The 16,676-nt window shown below is 35.1% G+C and overlaps 1 protein-coding gene across 1 annotated transcript in view; it reads right to left on the reverse strand.

Annotated features, from left to right (window-relative positions):
* ATP8A1 (ATPase phospholipid transporting 8A1) overlaps positions 1-16,676 on the reverse strand; it is a 104,750-nt gene that overhangs the window by 41,933 nt on the left and 46,141 nt on the right. Inside the window, exons 21-25 of the mRNA XM_018067287.1 lie at positions 16,545-16,629; positions 12,751-12,890; positions 10,760-10,898; positions 9,855-9,919; positions 4,406-4,578 (exon numbers count right to left, since the gene is read on the reverse strand). Coding sequence (XP_017922776.1) covers positions 4,406-4,578; positions 9,855-9,919; positions 10,760-10,898; positions 12,751-12,890; positions 16,545-16,629 — 602 coding nt within the window. The remainder of the gene's footprint in view (positions 1-4,405; positions 4,579-9,854; positions 9,920-10,759; positions 10,899-12,750; positions 12,891-16,544; positions 16,630-16,676) is intronic.

Consider the following 16,676-nt stretch of genomic DNA (forward strand, 5'->3'; position numbering starts at 1 on the left):
TAGTTTAAAGACTTACAGTTCAAAGAATTCTATCAAATCCAGTAAGTGTATGTGGCAAAAAATACTGCCCTATTTATACTGATTGACTTTTAAGATCACAAACCAGTGCTAATGAGGGCAATAATAAAAACAAGCCACCTTGTGGAAACAATTTTTCTTTGGCTATATACATTAGTCAAATTATTTTTCAGTACATGGCATAATAAAATGTTCCTGCCTACCCACTGATGTCTGGCATTACAGCTAAGGCTGAATGATTTGCCTGTCTTGACACTGGACAGACTGACATTACAGGTTTACAATGCATTGCTCTCAATTTGGACCAAAATTTTGATCCTTAATTCAATTTGAGAAGAAATGTTTTCTTTTTCCACTGGTTGCATAAATTTCCTCATCATACTTCTTCCTATTCCCCTTAAAGAAAGCTTGAGAAATGGAACAAAACTGCCATCTCTTTTCAAATAAACAAGAAAGATATTCAATTCTCCACATTCAATGCTATGTTTTTAAAGAACACTGAAGCATCAATTATGTTATTTCCATTAAGCACGTAGATACTAAAAACAATGCTTGGCCATCACTTTGTCCAGGTATCTGTAGTAAACTGTACCACAGCTACCAAAAGCACAAACAACAAGCAATTACATGATTGCTGAAACTAATGGCCATACTAGCTATCTTCCATTCAGTATGAATGACTGCAATTAGAAAATGATTAGAAAACAATTTTAAAAAACATGACAGGCAAGCTACAAACATTAAAAATGGAAACAAAATTTTTTCTTAAAATTGACAGCTGAAGCTTGTGACCAATTGCATTGTGTTCATTGAAAAAGTAAATGCAGCAGAGTGAGAAAAAGTTCAGAAAAAAACCCAAATCTTTGACATCACACTGCTATTATTTATAGATCCAGAGCTACAAAGATTTGTGAAAAGCTAACCAATAAGTGGAAAAGCAGAAACAGTATTTGAAAAATTTTGATGAATGTGTCCTTTAGAAATGCAGATTTCACTAAACCAACATTAATTTCCAATGAAAGGAATGTCTTTCCCACTAATATAAAGGCTATTTGTTAGTCATCTAAGGTTGAACATGATTATTCTGAAACATAGCTTAGAACTGTAGGAGAAAAACAAGGTTTTCTAGACATGCTTTTTATGTTCTGATACACACATTTATTCACATAACATTTATGAGGAATTAAATTTGGTCTAAATCAATAACAATCACAACTCTTACTCTGAAACTCTGACCAAAAAGCTGAAAGAGGACTCCATGTTGAGGAAGTCAACAAATGTATTAAAGAGAACTGTTTCAAAACATCGTATTTTAAACAGAAATTTTTTTAAAAAAAAGAAAAAAATTGAATGCTCATGATCTGTCTTCCTGTATTTCATAGAGAGATGTGCGACTTCTGAAATTAAAGCACATTATCTTTTTTATAAATTCATTAATATTATTTTTTTTTGTAGAATGAGATCTTATGTATGCATCATATTCACACAATTTCACTAGGTATCATACTTTCAATGGTATCATTTCATGGTATCATTTCAATGGTATCATTTCAGTTCACATCATCAAGGCACTCTTTTTACTATGGAACAGACTGATACTTGATTCAATTTTAGTGTCACAGAAGAAATACGAAGGAATAGTATAAGGTCCATAGCTCACTTGGAAAAGAAAAAAAAAGAATATATTTTCCATTTTTCTCAAGCAAATGTCAGTATTTTTCATTTTACATACCGTATAAAGTTCTAGGAAGTAAAAAAATTATCTTTTAAGAACTAGATTAAACCTCAGCATTATACAGATTACTGAGTCAGTATAGGGGTACAGTAAGTGGTTGCCTCTCTTTCTTAAGCCATTGTGCTTAACACTGAGCCTGTGTTATGAAGAGAAACTGAGCACCTGGTACCTAGGCTTGTCTTTGCTCATATATGATACTCTAACTAGTACTGAGTTTGTGTAGCTCTTCTGGTTTTCCTCTCCATTTGCTGGAGGACACCTTCTCATGATTCAGACTTGGGTGTTGATCCATCAGCTGAAAAAAGCCCACCCCAATCCTACTCTGTGCCAGTTAGGTAAAATTCTTCGGTTTTAAGTGCAATGAATCAGAGAAAAATGTTGCATAAAATTTAATTGTCTGACTTTTCAAAAGAAAAAAAAGAAAAAAATAAAAATAATAAAGCCTTCAAATTAAAGGTAGCTGTGTAATTACATTACTCAGTGGCCCACACAACTCAAACTATCAGACTTCTGAAAAAGCTACTCAGGATAACTACAGCCTCACGGAAAATCTGGGATGAAAGCTTCTGGGTAAGAGCCCTTCTGAAAAATTCTCTGGTTCAAGTACATGAAAAAAAAATTTCTATGATCTTTTGCCACGTTTTATTTGAACACTGCTGTTGAGAATTGTATCAAGACTTGCTACAGCCAACTTATACAGAAGATTCCCGACCTGAGTTCTTCTTTTTCATCTTTTTAACTTTACAGGAACAGTGACTTATTTCCCTTTCAGACAATGTTACAGGGGCAATTGGAAGATGGCACTCTCACTGCCTCAAGTTCATGGTAAAACCAGTAAAAAATATTTTTCGTTCATTTTGCTCACTCTTAGCTGTACGTTTTTTTCTGCAGAATAATCCATTTAACATTCTTCTTGAACATATTACTCTGAAACTAATATAGAGTTGGAATTAAGTTAGTCAAAGTCTTTAAGCCAAACATCTGCTTGGAATTCCATACAGCTCTTTTTGAAAAGAAAGGTCAACCGAATATTTGTCAGTCTCATCTGTGTTACCAGTGAATCTTACCAGTGGAAGATCCATAAGTAATAAATGCTTCTTAATAAGTGAATACTGTCTGAAAATTTAAAAGAAAGTGATGTAATACATAATTCTAGAACCAAGGAGAGGTTAAGATGTTTACTGCCTTTATATGGAGGAAGAAAGGGACAATATTTTTGTTTAGTCAGGATGATATATATAATTTTTTAAGGGATTCAGCTTAATTAAAAATTGCCAGATTTTAACTATTTATTTTCAAGCTCCAAGGAAATTAAGTTTTTGTCATTGAAGATAAAGCATTTAACAGAATAAATATTTTGACAAAATTTTGACTTTTGGGAAGCATGTGATATTAAAAAAGTACACATTAAAACAGAGTGTGTTACAAGCAAGTATTTTAGTTTTAAACCTGTAGCCAATTTTTAAACAACCACAAAATATGTCAGAGCATATATTTAGATATGTATTGAAACCAACTGACCTAAGTATATTATAAAAGTGTTAAGTATAGAAATGGCAGAGAGAATGCTACCAGACCAGAAACTTTCATTTTGCACTTAGTTGTTTCATTACAAAAATGCAAACACTAAAAGACAGCTTTACCTACAGAATATCCTTCAAAGATTCCACTGTTCAAGGGAAAAAGCAATATTATCTCTTCAAATGGCATAAAATATATTTTGAAATCAAAGAAAGAGAAGAAAAAGAAATATGGTTTTGAAAGCATCTCCTGCTTGTTATTATGCTGAGCAAAACTCAACTTAGTAGAACAAGCACAAAGCTCTAAATTTCCTGTCAGAAAGGCTACCGCCATTAGGAAAATGTTTATACACAGTATAAACTGTGTGTCAGTATAAGATCTCAGTTTAAAAGACAGTAAGATCTTAGTTTGAAATTCTGAGTATTTCAGGCCAAAGCACAGTTATAAAGCTTAACTATTAAAAATTAATTAAAAAAATCTCTTGGTTGCATAACATATTGTTTGATAGAAAGGATGGAAAGACTATAAACCAGGTGATTATTTGGATACTATAACCTTGTTTGTTTTTCCCTGTCCTTTTGCAAGGCAGAAAAATAGCTTCATTGTGAATAGATTTTTCAGATTAATCTGATTTATTTTGATGGAACAATAGAAGCTGTAATAGTTGATGTTTACAGAAAAGGATAAAAGGTTTCATTGTACAAAGGAATCCCATAACAACCAGGCATAATAATGATTAAAAAAAGGTGCTTCCATCAGCTTCAGGCAATAAAAAGCAGCTAAAGTAGTACCTTTAACATTTCTGTGCACTTCTTACACAGTATAATCCATTTACAGAGAAGAAGGCTGTGGAGAAAGATCTACAAAAGAATACAGATGTTCTAAATCTGCAGTTAACTGTAGCATCAATTCAAGGTCAAGACTAGTGTCTCAACCTTGCTGAGACTACCCTTGATGGATTACAAATTATTTTTCTGGAAATATGCAGTCTGAATGACTTTGACAGGTAGACTCCATTGCAGACTGCTTTACGGAGATATTTAGCTTGAATAACTGTATTTCATGACTTTAGTTTCTTAATTTTTGTATGTCAATAAAAATAATGTAGAGAGAGAACAATGTAAACCTTACCTGCAACAAATAACAGCTTTACATGACAAAGCCAAATCCAGGAAATACTGTCTCACTCCAAATGTCAAAGCATACTTCAGAGATTTACCATCAATGATGAGAGCAAAATCATTTTCCTTCCTTAAAGCATCACCAAGAGTACTGCAATGATGGCTAAGTGTCTCTCTTGTTCCCTGTTGCACAAAAGAAATTGTGTCCATTAATTTTAATTCCTACTATTCTTAAATCCGATTTTTTGGGGGATGTGAAATCAGAAACACTGGCATTTTGGTTTTTGAGGAAATTGCCTTTTGATTGATTGTGCTATCAAATAGTATAAAACAAAAAGAATATTTGCAACAGCTGTACTATTGGAAACCACAGTAAAAATGGTGTGTATGACTGATCTTGCACTCTGCAGAAAAAAAAAAAGAAGCGCGTAAGCTATGGTGGAACTTTTAATGCTCTTTAAATGGAAACAATCTTGCCATAAATATTTGCCAAAAGGTATTATTAAATAATTTTTCTATATATCCATGCAAGAGACCATTCACATATATATAGATACCAGAAGAAACAACTTCTATTCACTATTATATAAAATGGTTCTAAATGTTTAGCAAAAAGGAAACACAGATAATTCATGATATAAGTACATGCATTATAACTGATAATTCTATCACATTAAATGTATATTTTAACATAATTTAACAATTATAACATCAAGTATATGTTATATAAAGGAATGTATTTTGTATTTTTCATTTGCTAATGACAGTTTGAATCACACCTACACAAGTCACTGTTTTGTGGTCCACTACTAACTTCAGATTACATTCAGTAGATAATACATTCATCTGTATTTATGCAGCACCCTGCTTTGGAAAGGTCACTGACATCTAGTCAGCTACAGTACAGCTCTACCATGGAGTGTCAGGGAGGAGGAAAAAATATTGCTTGTTGCATTTCTTTTTTAAAGGCCTTCACAGAGCTACAACATACTCTTTTTCCTATTTTTCCTGCCTCATAGCCCAGAAGTAAGAAGGAGACGAGAAAGGAAGATAAAAAAAACCTCTTCTGCTTATAAAATACTCAATTTGGAAGCCAGTAACACCCTATGACAACAAGGTTGCTATTTTTTCTACAAGTTTACCAAACAAATAATTGTGCTACTTCAGTGATGTCAGGTATACATAAACAAAATTTGGTGTAAGCACCTAAAAATAAAACACTGAACTAATTAAATATCTCAAAACCCTCTGAAATGAAATTAAAGAAACCCTCTGAAATGAAATTAAAGATAGTGCTTTGCCTTTTCAACCCAACATACTCCTCCCAGTTCCACACACTGTTGTCCATGTTTTTTTGACTACTTTGCTTCTACTGATCTTCAAAAAATTCACTGGTTTATCTAGAAGGAAATTAGGCTGCTGGGGAATTCTGAACTTCAGGTGTCCTGACTCTCCCTCACTAGGAATTGCGATGGAAATGAATGACATGTTACAAAGTCTTTAAAATGACAATAACTTCCATTAACTATTTTCCAGAGCATTAAGAAATATTGTAATGTAAAGAAAGTATTGATTTTTTTCTCATCTCAGTGGACTATTTAGTTTCTAATGAAATTTAAGCAACACATGAAAAGTCATATTCCTCCTGTCTATTATTTCTTTTGTATAATGAAATCCCCATAATCCAGGAGTAAATGGTCAGGGACATGCTGTGGCACTTTGACATGCAAGTCTATAGACCCCAAGGGGATCCACCTAAGCATACTGAGGGAGCTGGCCAAAGAGCTTGCCAAGCCATTCTCCATCATTTATCATCGGTCCTGGTTAACCAGGGAGATCCCTGGTGACCAGAGGTTGGCTAGTGTGACACGCATCTACAGGAAGGGTCAGAAGGAGGGTCTTGGGAACTACAGGCCTGCCAGCCTGATCTCAGTGCCAGGGAAGGTCATTGAACAGACTGAGTGCCATCACACAGTATGTGCAGGTCAACAAGGTGGTCAGGCTCAGCCAGCACAGGTTTAGGAAAGGCAGGTTCTGCTTCATCAACCTGATCTCCTTCTATGACAAGGTGACCTGCTTTGTGGATAAGGGAAGAGTTGTGGGTGTTGTCTACCTAGACTTCAGTAAAGCCTTTGATGCTGTCTCCCACAGCATTCTCCTGGAGAAACTGTCTGCTCATAGCTTGAACAGTTGCACTCTTCACTGGGTTAAAAACTGTCTGGATGGCTGGGCCCAGAGAGTGGTGGTGAATGGAACTGGGAGTCAGTCACGAGTGGTGTTCCCCAGGGCTCCGTACCGGGGCCAGTTCTGTTTCATATCTTTACTGATGATCTGGACAAGGGGGTTGAGGGCACTCTCAGTCAGTTCGTAGATGACACCAGGATGGGTGAGAATGCTGATCTGATGAAAGGCAGAAAGGCTCTGCAGAGGGATCTGGACAGGCCGGATCGATGGGCTGAGGCCAACTGGATGAGGTACAATAAAGCCAGGTGTTGGGGTCCTGTGCCTGGGTCACAACAACCCCATGCAACACTACAGGCTGGGGGAAGACTGGCTAGAAAGCTGTCTGACAGAAAAAGACCTGGGGGTCCTGGTCAACAGCAACTGAACATGAGCCAGCAGTGTGCCCCAGTGGTCAAGAAGGCCAATGGCATCCTGGACTGTATCAGTCACAGTGTGGCCAGCAGGATCAGGGCAGTGATCGTCCCCTTGGACTCAGCACTGGTGAGGCTGCACCTTGAATTCTGTGTTCAGTTTTGGGCTCCTCACTACAGGAAAGACATTGAGGTGCTGGAAAGAGTTCAGAGAAGGGCAATGAAGCTGGTGAAGGATCCGGAGCACAAGAGTGGGGTTGTTTAGCCTGGAGAAGGGAGGCTTGGGGGCCTTATCACTCTCTACAACTGCCTTAAAGGAGGTTGTAGTGAGCTGGGGGTTGATCTCTTCTCCTAGGGAAAAAGCGACAGGAAATGGTCTTAAGTTGCACCAGGGGAAGTTTAGATTGGATATTAGGAAAAATTTCTTCACTGAAAGGGTGGTCAGGCATTGGAATAGGCTGCCCAGCAAACTGGTGGAGTCACTACCTCTGGAAGTATTCAGAAGACTTGTGTGGATGTGGCACTTAGAGACATTGTTTAGCTGTGAACTCCTCTGTTTAAACTGACCGTAATTTTTTATCACAAGCAGACATGCCATCAGCTCCAAGCATGCTACACATTAAATAAAAAAACCCCTACCCCAACCCCAAGACAAAACAAAACTCTTACCCCAACTGTAAAACTGTTATATTTAAAATTCCTTTGTGGGATAACTCCCTATGCTGAAATGTCCCTTATTCACTTGACACCATTTCCATAAAATATTTTTCAATGAAATTGAGTGGTAATCAAACTCTTTTCTAGTTACAGTTCATGATTAAAAGAATAAAGTTATATAACTTCTGTCTACGATTAACAGTACTATACTGAAATTTAGCAGTCCATTACATTACTATAAAGGCAAATAAAATCCAGTGCTCTTTTATGTAAGAACTTACTAACAAAAACCCACATTTTGTTTGTGAAGCTAAGCAGATGTTCATGGAAGTAGAGCCTCAAAACAAATAATGATGAAAAAAATTGAGATATCTAAATTCTTTCCGCTCTATACTAGCCAATGTCTACTGGAGAGCAGAGAGGTGGGTGGGTCTGGGATATTTTTAATTTCATAAATAGAAGTGTTGGTTCATATAAAAGAGGATCTTTTATTTCAGCATATTCTTTGTAAATTCAGTTCGCAGAGCTGGGATACAGTCTGGACAAATATATTTTTTTACTCTAATCTCCTCTGTCTTGCATGCTAAGGTCATAACAATGACCAAATCGAGGAGGTATTTGTTGGTTAAATCTGTTTTTACGTGTCTTAGGGACAGGGGACTCTGCCTGTCAATAAAGGGATTAGAACTGAGGTAGCTACTTTTTAGGAGAAGCCACTGATATGCAAGGGACATGCACTATTATTTTAACAGCAATGACAAGAAGTATCCACTTACTGCCACTGTTCTCAGTATAGTGTTTCACTGTTTTTCAGAAGAGTATGCAAACCAAGAAAAGTCAACCTCCCTAACTCCTATGAAACTATCAACATTTTCATATAGCAAAGTCTCAAGTGTATTGGCTAATTTTTACTCAGAGATTTGTTGGGTAGTGAAAAAAAAAAAGCAAAGTTAAGGACCTTATCGAAAACCTTCCCTGTTTTTTCAACAAACAATGATTGCAATCTTTCAAAAGCTATCCAATGAACTAAACAAAGAAAAGAAAACTTGAGTCTCTACATTAATATCACAGGCTACTTGTGTCAAAAGTTGCTTACTGTATCAACAGATATTAATCAAGAGCTTCTGTCTGTCCTCTTTTTGGGATTTAATTTTAAATGTTATCAGCAAAAATATGTTCCTTAAGACAATCTGTATTTGAAATATAGGCATCATGATTAAATTCATACTAACTAATGTTGGAAATATATTATTCTAAATGGGAATAAAAAATTTAAAGAAATACTTATTTAAAAAAATAATAAGTATTTTAATTCATGTTGTAGCCTACTCTTACATGCTACCACGGCATTCTTCAGTTAAGGCACTGTCGCTGATTCTCAAATTTTCTTTTCATTTTCTCTCCTTAAGTCTTATCTTGAGCAACCTCACCACAATATAAAGTAACAAACCTCATTTTAGGATTTCCTCTGGAAAGCCTTCTGGACAGTGAGTTTTCTCAATGAGGAAATTCTTCCAAGTTCATTTAAGTCTCCCTTACAGGGTGGTGAAAGGATTTAAGTTCTTTTCCCTCATAGGATTTTTCAACTAATATTGCATTCCAACTTTATCTAAATAATATATTCTCTACAAAGCACTGTACAGAAGTGCACAAGTGGAAGTTGGCAGTTTTAACCTTTGTACTTCAGCATCTGAGTACAATTTCAGCTGTTTAATCACACAGTAACAATTTTTGCCAGATACCAAGTATTCTGTAAGAAACAGCATTAGAAAGGAACTTAGAATAGTTTTTTGGGTATTGGTGGGTGCTAGTAGAAGCATGTGCCTGCACAGATGAAATCTATTACCTGGAATTTGTCTGCCCATCGTTCTACGGTTCATTTGTGCAGTAGCTACACTGTTTCCAGTTATTCAGTAACATTTTGTTACTGTGACTGTATGGTCACAATGCGACTGTTACTTTGTGACTGTATGGTCACAAAGACCATACAGTCTTCCAAGCATGAAGATTATAAAAAAGAATAAAAAAGCAACCTCCCAAAACAAATGTAAACAACCCCCAAACTATGGTTTTGGCAGAATTTTCTACGTTTCTCCAGAGAAACAGACGCTCCAAGTTATTTTTTAGGCAACCTCCATCATAATGTCTGGATATTTTACGCAGTAAAATATTGTTTCATTAACTGAAAACTTTGCAGATTTTACTTACATCAAGAGAGCCTTCGTTTATAACAATTAGTCCCATGTTCTTTCTCAAAAGTTTACAGGAGTGACCTGTTAAAAAAGATTTGGTGTTCAAAAATCTGTTCCACAAAATCCATTATAATATAATAAGGCATTTTTCCTCTAAGAGAACTACACACAAAATTAAACATAAGATTTCCCCAGCTGAAATCAATGGTAAAAAAAAATCATGCACATACATAAAGTTCTTTAAGATTTGAAATAACAGAAATAAGAAGGATCCATATGACTAAAGTAAGGTTTTATTTTAGGCATGTATCTAGTCTACTGCAAAAGTGCTAATTTAGTCACATGCAAATAATATTAAATCTTAAAAGCAACATCTATGTATCCCTATTTAAAAATACAGATTTATCATTGTTTAAATTAGTCTTTTTTCCCCCCTCCTTCAAAATAAAAAGAAAGAATAAAAGGAAACCTTTGATTAATGCTAAAACTTATAGTACTTTATTGTACCATCTATGTAGTTTTGCTTTAGTTAAGATTATGGTTGCTATTAGCTTTCTTGGAAAGAAGAAAAAATAGAGGAGGGAAACTAAGAATACTTATGTTTTCTTAATATTACCCCCTCTCACTGTCAAAAGCCAAACAATGTATTTTTAATTCAATACATAAGCTATAAAAAGTACAAAGGCCTATTGTTTTGCCTCCTCTCTTTTCTTGCTCTTACTATTTTAACAGAGGCAGAATCCATCATTCCCCACTTTCCCCCTACCAGTGACTGAAAAATAAATACACACTCAAATTATGGAATAACATATAGTATTATTTTTAAAAGATAACTTTCCATTCTTAAAGAAATTTTACTCCATCAACTTCTATTATTTCTAAACCTGTAACAAAGCCATCAAATAAATGCAAATATAATACCGATGTTAATGGCAGTCTCTTGTTTGTCCCCAGTAAGTATCCAAATTTTTATGTCTGCTTTCATGAGTGTCTCTATGGTTTCAGGCACTTTGTCTTGAAGTTTATCTTCAATTGCTGTTGCTCCAAGAAGCTGAAGATTCTGTGAACATAAAATATTTCGTACATGCAGGTTTTTTTTGTTTAAATTCAGTTTTAATCATCCATTTATTTTATTTAAATTCCCATATTTACGACAAGATTAATGGTCTCTAAACTCATTAATCAGATTTGCTATCAACAATTAAAGAACTTCCAGTTCATTCCTACGAGCTTTAACTTTGACATCTATGTGGCTTGACAAACTGCACAGCATGACCCTCAAACCAATTATTCACAAGCTCAGTAGCTTGTTCAGCAACAGCTACCTTTTCCTGAGGAGCACCTTTCTGATTTCTCTCTTATTATGACTTCAGTTTTTTTAAAAAAATACACCACCTGTCAATTCATCTAATCTTACAATTATAGTCCTGATTATGTTTGGTTTTAACCTCTTATGCAGCAAGTCTATACAGTTTTTGTGAATACAGCCATTTTTATATTTCACATTTCTATACCTTTAAAACTAGCTAAATGCAAATGACACCATTATAAACCTAATAGCATGCAGCATGGCCCACATACTACATACTGAGAAAGTACTTGTGCAGCTAATACAAGAATTTGTAATGGTAGCAGGGTTGTTATGGCATTAAAACGCTACATAGTTTTTAAGACTGTCTTGTCATGTCTAGATAAACTGCTCATCTATGTAAACTGAAGGCCCACAAGTGACTGAAGCTATATACCCTCATTCTTTTTTTTCATGAATTAAACACTGTAGGTTCTTGAAGCTCTGAATTTTAAGTAGTTTCATTAATGTAATCTCTCTTATACTTTCCAAGGAAAAGAACAAAAATACCCCCCGTCAAATGTAAGTATCAAAACTACTGCTCTCATGCACCTCTTTTTCTTATAAATTTAAGAGTCATGGGACTATTTTTTGTTGAGGCAGTGAAGTCTTAACTACATCCTTGGCTACTCCAGCAGCAACGTTGCCAGAAACTCAAGTGGAACTCAAGGTTCTGCTCTTGTGATGCTGTATCTGGGTATCAACTCTCTTTGTGGGCCTTCAGTACAAGACAGGTTGATAAAGTGGAGCAAGTCCAACAGAGGGACACAAAAAGAGTTTAGGGCCTCCAGCATACTATATTAAGAGTGCCTGAAGAAGTAAGATGAGTTTAACATGAGAAAAAAATACAGCTAAGGGAGGGATTCCATGGCTGCCTTCTGCTACCTGAAGAGGGCTTGCAGAGCAATCATCTTCCTACAAGATGTATGATGCACGGTGAAAGAGCAAGAGGCAAGAGTCACATCCTGCATCAGTAAAAATTTTAACTCAGAAAAAGGGAAAAAGACTAGCTGAGTATCAAAAAAGTTACCTGCTGCAGCTGGGAAAACTCCCTCTTTGTAGATACTCAAACTTCATCAAAATGTTGGGCAAGCAAAACTTGCCCTGCTTTGAGCAGGGATTTGTGCCTAAATGACCTCCAGAAGTCCCTTCTGATCTTGACTACTCCATGGTTCCAAGATCATTATATAATTAAGCAAATGTTGTTTGTCTGTTATTACACTTTTTTACATAATAGAGCAACTCTGAAAAAAAGTTTACCAGTAGTTCAACTCAAAATCTACACTTTCTAGCAATATAGCTACCTGCAGCAAAAACTTTGTCAAATTAACATCTCGTTCATTTTAATTATCTAAACTTCAAGGGCTACACAATACAACTGTCAGTGTGTTGCTGGGTATTTTTTTCTCACTAAGCACTGTTCCTCAATAATGATTCACTTTTCATGGTACAGAAAGTAAGGATAATAATTAAAAACCCACTCTTCCGCTCATCCCTCTGCCCACCCTCCATCTTCCCCCCCCAAATAAACCAAACCCCAGAAAGTTATGCAAGCTACACATACTTTTTCAATTAGTTCATAGCTCTCCTCAAGTTTGAGTGCTCTGTTTTGTATAGCTGTAGAAGCACGGTGATAAACATCTAGCCACTCTTGATAATCACTTTCTGAAATCTCAGCCACAGCAAAACAGAGAGTTCTTAAGCCTAAAGAGAAAGCAGATAATAAATATGATTCAGTATCTGTTAGTCCCTTCCCTGATATGCCTGCAATATAACTACTAAAAGCTGAATTTACTTTGTATTTTATGTATGCCTGTGCCTGATTTTCAACATACTGCTGCACATCTTGAAGAACTTTTAAAATATATATAAAGTAAAAATGTGCGATAAATAGAAATTTATTCAACAGAGTAACAGTTTCAAAGTAGTTGAATGTAAAACAGGTAGATGTACTTCAGGAGAAAAAAAAATCTATAAAGTTTTATGTAAGATTAGACCTAGTTTAAACTGTAAACAAAACACGAAGGAATTCCAACACTTGATGAACAGGTGTGTATGTAAGATTTTTAGGAACATTAAAACCATAAGATTGAATTATATTTCTGAGCAAAAATTTTATGAACTGAAATGTTGCTACTCCGGAAAGCAGTGATGTTAAAATATACAGCATAATGTAACAACTACACTCTTCACCCCTCCTCAATATCCTTAGGAAATTCTCAGTTGAAGTTTGAAACTTATCATCTAGAAGCCAACTTTGAATCCCCTAATTTAATTTTCCCATCTTACAGATTTTTTCAGCTTTCCAAATTCCTAAAATAAAATCTTTGTGTACGGGCACCATTTGGAGATTTTACTTTACAATCTTTGGGTTGATTATTAATAAAAGATTTTTTCCTTCAGCAGAAATCTGAATTAAGCACTACAGCGAGAATTTGTAACCCTATGATTTTAAGAAATACCTATTTTTTTGACAACTCTCTTTTACATTCAGTTGAAGTAGCTAGGTGTGAATGCTCTAACAGTTTATTTTCACAATTGTCAGATTTCTAGAGCATGAAGTTGGTATAATTTTTTAATATACTGAAAAGAGCATTGCTCTAGGCAAATGATGTCTTATGAAGCCATAGCTTGCAGGCCGGTAGATTTAGAAGAGGGACAGGCAGGACTAATGTCTAGGAGACAAACAACACCATAACCAGGCTAAATGCAATCTTTATTTGTTCACAGGTTTCTACTGTGTACAGCTCAGCACCAGTGGCAATTTTGAAATGATCAAGAGGTTGGGTATGATGTGCCTTAGATATAAGAATAACTTAGTATCTTCAGGATGAAAATCATGTGTAATCCTAGAACCTTGACGAGGAAGACAATGTCTCACCATCCAGACTTAAGAGAGTAAACTTAAGGCTGACAACTCAACTGATTCTTTTTAATCTGTGTAATAAGGATATGCTAACAAGGGTCAAAGCAATGAATATAGGTGAAGGGGAGGAAAGGAATCAATATCTGACTAATAGGGATACTATTTCCACAATTCTTTCTGCATATTTTCTGCAGACGACAAACTGAAGAAAAGAAATCCAAGTGTATGGAATGTCAGCAAGCAATTTTTTCAAGACATTTCCTTTCTCTTTTTAAATCAGAGCCTGATTAATTTTTCTATTTTTAAAAAGATTATTTTAATTTTGATTTAAAAGAATCTTCCAAAAGAAAAATAGAGAAAAAATATCATTAAGTCTGCTTCTTAACAAACTGGAACAACAGGAAAACTACACACTTTTCCTATTTATCCAAGCAGACATTAACACTCAAGCTTAATAAATGCTTACTTATAAATGCCAGCCATGCTAACCACTTCATTTTTGAACAACACACCAAGAGCATGCAGCAAATGCCAAGGACATACTGTACTGCCACATGAAAGGATACTCATAAGAAACTTCGCAACATCACTGGCTGCAATTTAAATCTGATGCAAAAATAAATACCATTTTTTTAACTGATTCCAGAGACAGGTACTTTTTTTTTTTAAAGATTGAATTCTATGCTTTTGAAAGGTTAGCAATTGGCTCTGTTGAAAAGAAGGATACAAAAAGTACTTGAACAAACTTAACACCAATATGTATGTAGAGTGGTTCTAAAGATGGGTGGAATTTTTCACTTTTTATGTTGATTTATTTGGTCCAACATGACTGCTAAGGAGTTTCACCATTGATTTAATGAGAACAGTAATTAAGAACTGGACTGAAAGTTTTGCATCAATTCACGCAGGACAGCAGATATTGATCTAATTTTATCTTTTCTATAACCGAATATATAGCCTTATGACCCAAACTAACTTCACACTGGAGTAAATTTTCCCTGACCAATTCTGGTTAAGTCTTTATAGAAACCCAGTGTGTATCTGAGGCTTTGGGTTGTACCATCAGTCAAATTCGTTCGGGTTTAGTTCTGCTTTCAACTTTATTGTATAATATATTATAACTTTACTACTTTAGGACTATTTAAGACTAACCAAAGTTTCCTGCAGAGATCTTCATATGAAAAAATTAACAAAAGAAACAGATCTGTGACCTGCTTCTACTGTCACTGATAGAACCAAGAGACTGAAGCTGCTGACTGCACTAATCAAAACTCTAAGTTCCACTATAAAGCAAAAGAAAAAACTATCAAAGTCATATGTACGACAGAAAAATGATCATAGAATCATAGAATCAGCTGGGTTGGAAGGGACCTCTGAGATCATCAAGTCCAACCCTTGATCCAACACTGCTGCGGTTGTTAGACCATGGCACTAAGTGCCACATCCAGTCTCATCTTAAAAATGATCTTAGATGATATAAGAATATTTGGCCAGACATCATTTAACAAATGTAAGGACTGTATTTTAGAAGGAAAGTATTTTAATAAAGTTTGCTTTCCGGTGTAAGCTTATTTCTTAAGACACATTAAGGATAATTTGAATGTTCTAGTAAAAGTGTATTAAACAAATGAAGAGGTAAAACCACTGCAATTCAGATTTCCATAACTATTATAATTCTGCTTGCAGTTACTCTCTACCAATTCATTGATAAATTAAAACACTATCATACTGCACAGTACAACACTATAATCCTTTACTAAGATACCTGGAAGGGGGATGGCATGGATGATCTAGGAACTGTGCTAGAACAATTTACATGAATGCAGAAACCTTTCTACAGTCTGCTTTTCTGTTCACATCTGTACTGTGGAATCCACTGTAATTAACTAATTGGTTGTCTGTATCAATCATCTTAATTGCACAGTATTTTAAATTCTACTTACTATTCCTACTTCACAAACCCTCACAGAGGGGTTCCCCACCTTCGGCAACTGTTTTGTAGAAGTGGTTATTAAAACAGCAGAGATACCAAAACACACCATTATGGAATGCTGGCAATTCCCTTATTGAGACTGGTGACAGAAACAAAGCAGCATAAAGCTATCTTAAAAGGTACACTAATCATTTCCATGCATCTTCACTTTAGCTACTTCTTCCTGTGTGCCATCACTACAGCATTCAGTGTGTGGGACATGAAAGTGACCATGGGAAATAGGATCTTCACAGAAACAATGCACAATGCGTTTGCTCTCTCTCTGGAAAAATATATCTTGGTTAAAAGACTCCACTGTGTACTCTGTGGGTGTGTTGGGTTGTTTTCGGGGGTTTTTTTAAGCATGAAGTTATTATTCTATTTTTAAGGAGGCATTACTAAAACATAATTTTCAAACTTAACATGAGTGAAACACTAGAGGAATGTAAAATTGAAAAACTAAGAAGTTGAGCAGTAACTAAATTTCATATTTATTTTTATATTACATAATATAACCCACCTTCTGTAGCAAACTGCTCTAGATGTTTTAAGGTGATTTCTTTGTATTTTGAAGTTTCAGCGAGACGGTCATAAATTACTGTATCCTACAAAACAAAAATTAATACAGAACAAACATTAGATTGTTTATAAA

This window comes from Manacus vitellinus, unplaced genomic scaffold (genome assembly GCF_001715985.3).
Source record: "Manacus vitellinus isolate BGI_N305 unplaced genomic scaffold, ASM171598v3 scaffold_0_pilon, whole genome shotgun sequence".
Lineage (NCBI taxonomy): Eukaryota > Metazoa > Chordata > Aves > Passeriformes > Pipridae > Manacus > Manacus vitellinus.